Source organism: Seriola lalandi, unplaced genomic scaffold (assembly GCF_002814215.2).
Source record: "Seriola lalandi dorsalis isolate HSWRI2012SDOR001 ecotype SW California unplaced genomic scaffold, Sedor1 jcf7180002054581, whole genome shotgun sequence".
Taxonomy (NCBI): Eukaryota; Metazoa; Chordata; class Actinopteri; order Carangiformes; family Carangidae; genus Seriola; species Seriola lalandi.
The window spans coordinates 1,619,025-1,627,351 of NW_019525134.1; the positions used below are offsets into that span (position 1 = coordinate 1,619,025).

Here is an 8,327-nt window from a genome sequence, read left to right on the forward strand (position 1 = left end):
CCACATCTTTCAATCTTCAAATTCATTCCCAGTGTTTATGGGAGATTTATGTCCGAGGGAAACAAACAAATGATGGCGCTGCCGAGCTGGGCCGAGCGCTCTGTTGTCCTTTTATTCATCACTGAATGTTTTACACTGATTGGCATCTCATAAAGAAAAAGACAAGATGGATGAAAGTGCATAACATGAGGATAACTGAGGCGATGGAGATTTAAGTGATCCCACGTCTTTCTGTGCCAGGACGGAACAAACCGTCTCTGAGTTGCTGGGAACTTTTGGTAGAAGACACACAGGACACCAGTGCTGACCGATTAATCTTATTTCATCGTCATCGCGGTATGAACGTGCAATAAACACATCGTAAAAGAAGACGGAAACACAACGAATTAGAAAAAATAGTACATAATAACACGCCATGAACTCAGGGTTTTCAAGGCGCAATGCAAGAACCAAATGAACCGGAAAAAACTCTATACTGCTTGTGGTGTTGATTATTGAAGCAATCATCCATCGGCACAACGCTTGTGTGAACGCACCCAAGACACACTGAGAACTACATTTGATCACTCAGACCACATCGCCCACATGTGTCCACATTCTGTTAGCAGTGCAAATGTGTCCTGGGTCAAACTGAAGGACCGCCTACTCTACTGATGTCCTCTGACACCGTCTGATTGGTCCCGCCACAGTTTCATAGGCCCTGTTCACACCTGGTATTAACAACCTTCTCAGGTGATCCGATCACAAGCGGAAAGCTCTCAGTTCGTCAGTTCACACCTGGATCGGTTGTGATCGGATCTCTCTTCCTGCTTTATAGGCAAATTAACAGCTATTCGTTGTTGTTTTTAGCCAATCAACAGACGGGTTTGTTGTTAATGTGCTTGTGTGGGTGGGTTTGTGTGTGTGTGTGTGTGTGTGTGTGTGTGTGTGTGTGTGTGTGTGTCGGGCAGCAACCTCGGAGGCTGAAAAATGAAGCCTACACTGTAGAACCAGAAGCTGCAGTTCCTCTGATGACCACTAGAGTCTGGCTCCAACAGTGAGTCAGTCCCCATAGACGCCCATGTTAAAATGTCCAACTTTACAGCAGAAATAAACATGTTTACAGCCTGGTACAAAAACACTTTTGTTCTCTAAGGCTAATGTCCTCCTTCATGACATCTGTACGGTGGGTGAATTTTTATATAAGTAAATTTAATTAACCGTATGTTTGCCACAAGCCGGCATGTACCGAAGTCTGGGCTTGACACGCCCCTCCTCTCTGCCCATTTCTAGATTGGCTGGGAGTTCAGCGGGAGTCAGGTACTGCCAAGATGGCGATGACGGAACAGCTTGCTCTGAGCTTCAAAACCGCTCTTCAGAAACCTACGGGTGACGTCACGGAGACTACGTCCATCTTTATTTTCCAGTCTATGGTGCGTGTGAGAGCGAGCGAGCGAGAGAGCGAGAGGGGCAGGGAGGGGTTTATTTAATATAAAGCTACGAAGTGAGATCCGATCACAAGTGGTCAATCAAGACGCATGTGGAGACGCATTTTAAAGTCAGGTGTGAACGGACAAAGTGAGAGCTGTCCACTTGTGATGGGAACAATAAAGATGCATGTTAATACCAGTGCTGAGCAATTCATCTTATTTTCAGCGCAATAGGAACATGTGAAATAAACACATCGCAAAAGAAACTTGATGATTTAGAAAAAATCATTTTATTTATACGCGCCATGCAGTCACAGCGTTCTCAAGGCCAGAGACAAATGAACCAGGAAATTACAGCGTTTTGGTGTCAGGCTGCAGCCTCTCACACACACACAAACACACACACACACACACACACACACACACACACAGAGCTGCACAATTAATCGAAATCACAATATGTCCAAGTGCAAATATCCAAATCACAGGAGCTGCAACTTTTTTGATTATAGGTAGAATGTGTCGACTTGTTGTTCATTGTTAGCACCACTAGCATTGTGGTGCTACAGAGATGCCCCGGCCTACAAATCATGTTCTCCAGATGTGAAGGAACATGTTTGTTTAGTACAAAACCAACAATAATCACATCATCATCATTTTCAGTTTTTTCTTCAGTGAAAATGAAAAAAATGATCATTCCAACTGAAATCACAATATCTATAAAATAATCGCAATATGATTTCTTTTGCGTATAGAGCAGATCTAAGTCACATTGACAAGTACGGCAACATGCAGTGCACTATATATTAAATGTAAAACAATGGCCATCTTGGCCACACTAGGAAGGGGAGGGATGACCAACGTTTTCAAACTTGTAACAACTGTAACCTGAAGACACTCACACACTGCACCAGTGAGGATACTGTGTGCACAGAGGACTTCTTAAAAAAATTATATTTGTACTTTGACAAAAGTGAATCGAATGTTTGAGGGAATCATGTCTGTCACACTCTCTCTGCGGGTTTTATTAAGAGCACTGTTGCGAGGACAGACGCAGTGTAATTGTTTTATGGTTCTGTAGGTCTGCACTCCGTCAGGAGGTCAATCACATCAATTAACAGACGTCCATCCTGCGCTGTTTAGAGAAGCCCTGTTGATGTGTTGAGTGGAGGCTGTACACCTCTCCCGCTGAGGATGATGGCTTCCTGTTGTTAAAGCTGCTGAGAAATGACTTTATCCGGGGGGTTTTTTTTCCCACTCAGGGAGCAGCCAGTTACAGTCGACTGACGAGCTCTGAGCCCTTTTCACTACGAGCAAAGGCAGAAAAACAATTAGAGAGAAACACACGCGCTGTGCTTTTATTGATCACCAATAATGTGTGCTGTTGTGTGAGATACAGGCAGCTTCCCTCTATCTCACTCCGTTGAGACAGCTGCACACAGTCTGCACTGCCGCTGTACGGAGCTGATGAGGGGAGGCGGTTGCTAGGACACCAAGTCCTACTGAATGAATAATGTGAAATAAATTCCTTTTGACTGGCTACTTCCTGCATTCATTTTATTTTATTTAGGTTTTCATGTGTTGGTGACAACACTGAAAGACTTTGTTGCATATTAATAAAACATGAAACAGATGTATTACAAGGTTTTTCACTGAGGCTCATTTGTGTCTCAGTCCATGGTTAGGCTTTCAAGTTTAAAAGAAACGCTGCATAGTTAACAGAGTAGTAATTACATAACTTTCAAATACACAATATATCCTACAGTAAATATATGTATGTATACTTGTGGTTTTTTTTGGGGTGACTTGTTTACTATATAAGAAAAAACCTATTACCATAAACTGGATTTTCCTGTTTGGATTCAGATTTATTTTCCTTCAATAATTTGTGTTAGTTTTTGTTTTTTTACTTTTATCACATCAAACATGGCGTCTTGAAAATAACCACAATGATCTAAAAGATTTCAATCTGTCGATGCATACAGTCGTTTACTTTATTGATTTATTTAATAGGGTCGATGCAATTTAACATAGTCTCAACACAAGGTATGAAACTAATTTGTTGCACAAAGAGTTTATAGCTGTTTCTCGACTCCTGTCCTGTTACATGTGTAATGTAATTAAAACAGTCGATAGCAAAAACAACACAATTGATAAGATCCTACAATTAGCTACAAATATACAGATGTTCAGACTAAAAAGAGACAATAACCAGGTAGAAACAAACAAAGACAATTAACAATACACACAATTATCTAGAAACGAGTAGAGCTCTGGTTTGCTTTTAGCACAGACTTTTATGGGGGAAACTGATTGTCTGAATTTAGATTTACTCATATTCATGTAACTCTGCATAGTGCTAGCAGTCTGTAAAAGGAGTCCAGCCTTCAGTGGACAGACCAACAGACCCTTTTCACTGCAGACTTTTTGACAAGTGGAAACAGGAAGGCTCTAATACAATGAGGGTCCCAGTAATCAGCCATTATTACCGTTGTCAATTACACCTGAGCTTTTCCTGCTTTGACAAGTCAAAATGTCTGCTGTGAAAAGACCGAGGGATGTATCAGCTCCATGTTACCAATGTCCCAACTCTAAACTGTCCCCTTGCCAACTAATCCTTCGCACCGTCTTCCCCTCAGGAGTACACCATCGATGTCTTCTTCCGTCAGAGTTGGCGGGACGAGAGGCTCAAGTTTGATGGGCCCATGCAAGTTTTACCCCTCAACAACCTCCTGGCCAGTAAGATCTGGACTCCTGACACCTTTTTTCACAACGGAAAGAAATCTGTGGCCCACAACATGACGACTCCCAACAAACTACTGCGACTAGTCGACAATGGCACGCTGCTCTACACGATGAGGTGAGACGCCAGTCAACACGCCACTTCTCTTTGTTGAACACTGTAGTCTACTCTAACAAGAGTCTACAGCCATGCTAACACCTCTGTCTGCAGCTACATGCTAACCTCATCATGTTAGCATGTGAAGAAAAACAATGCTAACATGATGTTAATGTTTACCATCTTAGTTTAGCACTTTGAGCACGCTAACATTTCAACACTTAACAGTTTCTTAATAATTGTCACCAAGTCAGTAGCAGTACCACTTCAAGCCAGAGCACCATTATAAAGGATTTATAAATGGTTTATAGTCAGGTTATTAATTCAGTTGTGAACACTTTATAAATCATAAACAATTATAAACAAGTTATTACTCAGTTTTCATACTTTGATGCAGGCTCACTATTTGGCAACATCAAGTTAATGTTTACTACTCATTAATCTGACTAATGAGTTACTACATTTATAACTGGTAACAGGAGCCTTGTAGTAACTCATTAATAAATGATGACGTGTTTACAAATGTTTGAAACTGATAAATAAATGGTTGTAAAAATGAGAAGAAGAAACATGAAGGTGATGGAGGGAGAATTACAGATGTGAACAGTGGGACAAAGAATGGGTGAGCAGTTCATCAGGTAAAGGAAGGTTCCCACCTGTCTTCTACCTGGGTGTTAAAGTCCTAAAGAACAGACCAACCAGCAGAAGGCGAAACTTTCTGACCATGAAGGTGCTGACGGTGGTTCATTGTTAGTAACTGAACAAACATGTGATGAAGCAGCAGCTACAGATGCTGATGATGGAGGAAACAAAGAAAGCTCTCCTTTTTATCTAATGTGGCATCATTTTAAATTTTGACCTGATGATGGTGCGAGATGAAAAGTTAAGGGATCACCAACGTTGTTACAATTCATCCTGAGTGGAGCGTGAACAGGTTGTTGAGAACTTTCACTTAAAAACCACAAACGTCAACCTCAAAATCTTGGAACTGAGGGGATTAAAACTGAAGTTGTGGAGAGAAGCAGCAGCAGCTGTCTGGATCATTACTGATCACGTCCTCAGGCCCACACATGCTTCACACACAGACAGCTCACATAATGATAATAATCACTTGATCAAAGGATTGGCAGTGTGTGGATGCCGTGCCTAACGTACACTGTAAACAGCATCAGCTACCAAGAGTCACAGTCAGTCAGTGGAACTATTATCTACAGGACTGAAGCAAAAATAATTCATTGGTTTCAACTCATCTAATCACTGAATCTGTCAATCAGTAAGTCTTCCCCGCAGCTTTCCATCGGAGCCTGAAAAGAAATATTTTTCTGACGGCCGTCCACAAGGTCAGTATCGATTTCCGAGGGTGAAAATGAAAGAGTGAAAGAGTTCATTTTCATTTTGTGGTCCCACATGAGTGGATTTGATGCGGTGGCAGTTCTGCCGAGGCCAAGTGAGACATCGGAGCTCTAATGGAGTATTACAAGGACATTTGTGTTTACATAAGCAAGTAAATGTGTGGTAAGATGATACAGAGATTGTCTGAGGAAGCAGAGGAGGATAAACCTCTGTCAGACAAAGACACGTCTTATATCCAGTTTGGAGCTGCATCCGTTTCCTTTCAAGCTACCAAACAAAACTACATTTCTGGAATCACCATCTTGGCACCAGAGTTTATTAAAATCCTGTGGTTTATTTATGGTATTAAAAGCTGCAAATTATTCTTTTAGACTATTGCCATTTCAACTGTGTCTGTATGAAATACCATAAGAAATACAAACGCTAATATTCAATGTTGCCTTACCTTACCTTCATAATGCAGCGTTGGCCGTTTAGTTGAAGGGCTCGAAATGAAAACTTGCTGTATTTTTAGAGGCACTTGGTAACGCTGCAAAGGAGAGACTGATAACTTAAGTTTTCCTGAGCACACTTCACAGGTATTAGGCTCCAGAATATAAACCCATCTATTTTTGTAGGACGTTTCATGTGAAGTAGATCACCATAGTACCCTGGGTTGATTGGCACTCCTCAATGAACAACTGCGTAAATCCATTTAATCAGCACGTCTACAGCATCTGAACTGACAAATGCTGTGAAGGCCTCCGCTCTGCAGGATTGCGTCATTATTTCTGAATTGAAGGGAGCTGGTATTGTCTGCCAGTGCTGCTGAAGTCCTGTTTGCAATTCACCTTCCCTGACTGAGAATATCAAGGTATGAAAAACTTAAAATGTACTCGTTAAAGGCAGTGGGTTGTTTTCAGTTCAAACTGTATTTATTCTAAAATCCCAAACTGGACTTAACAGCTCACGAGTCACCAAAAACAGACACAACTGCACAGTCACATCTGGAAATATCCAGTTCAACAGAATCAGGATCCACTGGCCCAATCATGTAAAACTGAGCAACTACAGCTGCTGCAATGCTGCCTTAAATGTAGTACACTCTATACTGTGTTCATCTACAGGAGATGTTGCTTTTCAGCAGTGGTAGTCGTTGTTCCACCACTTTGATCCTGACTAAGAGATCACAAAAACTATATGATGGATTACCATGAATTTTTCACGGTGCACATGGGATGAATCTTACTGACTGTGATGATCCACAGACTTTTCATCTAACGTCACCATGAGTGTCTCGACAAATACTGGATTGATTGCAATGAAATTTGGTGCAAACATTCATGTTCCGCTCGGGATTGTTAATATTTGGGGTTTTTTTGTGACTTTATTTGATATCGATGCAGAGAAACAGAAAATGAGAGTGACATGCAGCAAATGATCCGACCAGCTGGGAATTGAACCCGGGACTCGCTGCTCAGGGCGTTTACACACACGTGGTCATGTGGTATGAATCCTAACTCGGCTCTCAGGTCGCACCCAAAGTGCAATATTTATCAAATCAGGTCTAAATTTCAGTTCGTCCAATACTTTTGTTTATGACCATATGACTGTAAAACGTATGAAATTATCAGCTGTACTTTGTGTTCATTAGCTAACAGTTCCTAATTAGCAAATGCATTAACATACTAACATGATAGGCTGAAATGGTGAACATGGTAAACGTTATATCTGCCAAGAGCTGCTGGGCCTAAATACAGCCTCAGAGAGCTGCTGGCTGCAGACTCTTAGCATCATTTCTTTTAGACTTAATATGAAGTTTAGTCATTACACAAACTCAGTTTGCTTTGTTGTCTTTGATCAAAGCAATTCTAATTCTGTTGTCTGTGATCTTTTCTTTTTTTATGCCTTTGTCTCTGCTGGTGTGTCAGTGCAGCTTAGCAATAAGATGAATTTTGTCAATTTGCTGTCAGTTTAAGTGCCGCATCATATACAGCGGTGCACTGCTCACATTTGATTTATGTTGTACTGTGTTAATTTGCGTAGTTACTGAGACACTTATCAGTAATGAGGCAGCAGCAGAGAGCATTCAAGAGGGTGGAAAACAATGGACGCACAGGGTTGTTGCAAGTGCTAAACAAAGAGCTAATTAGCAAAACAAAGTTTGAGTGTAGAAGCGGTCTGTGATGTTTCTAGTTTTAAACTGTGGCTGCAGAAAACTTTGTGATTCTGCACCATGAATGTTACACGTGTTTACGATGCTGAGACCTAATAAACCGACTCATTTAACTAGTTTTTTAAATGATGTTCTTCATTGAATATACAAGTTTACATGTTATCTGTACAATCTGTCCCATAAATACATATAACATCTAATACAAGCATGAAACTGTAGGTGCATATCAAGCTACATTCAGTTCACCTGGCAGGTTTCACAAATGAGAATTACACATTACACCTGCTCAGATTTCCCAGTTGCTCAAATAACCCAATTAATAAATGTTGTAACTGAGTTACAATGACGCCGTTTGTGATCCATTTATGAGAAACTCAGTCCAGTTTTCTGCGCTGCAGTTTTGTTTGAACTCGGCAGATGTAATCCCTGTGTTGATTAAACATGTATGAGAGACATAATATGCACCATTTCTCTATTTACTAACAGAGTGCATTTTGTGGCTCAGCTATTTGACCAAATCAAATAAACTCTAGTGCTCTCTGGAGACTTTGTCTTTGTCGTCAGTCAGCTG

General features: G+C 41.0%; 1 protein-coding gene across 1 annotated transcript in view; it reads left to right on the plus strand.

Annotated features, from left to right (window-relative positions):
• The window catches only part of gabra3 (gamma-aminobutyric acid type A receptor subunit alpha3), an 83,891-nt gene that overhangs the window by 60,753 nt on the left and 14,811 nt on the right, over positions 1-8,327 (plus strand). Inside the window, exon 5 of the mRNA XM_023418240.2 lies at positions 4,049-4,269. Within this exon, the coding sequence (XP_023274008.1) occupies positions 4,049-4,269 (221 nt within the window). The remainder of the gene's footprint in view (positions 1-4,048; positions 4,270-8,327) is intronic.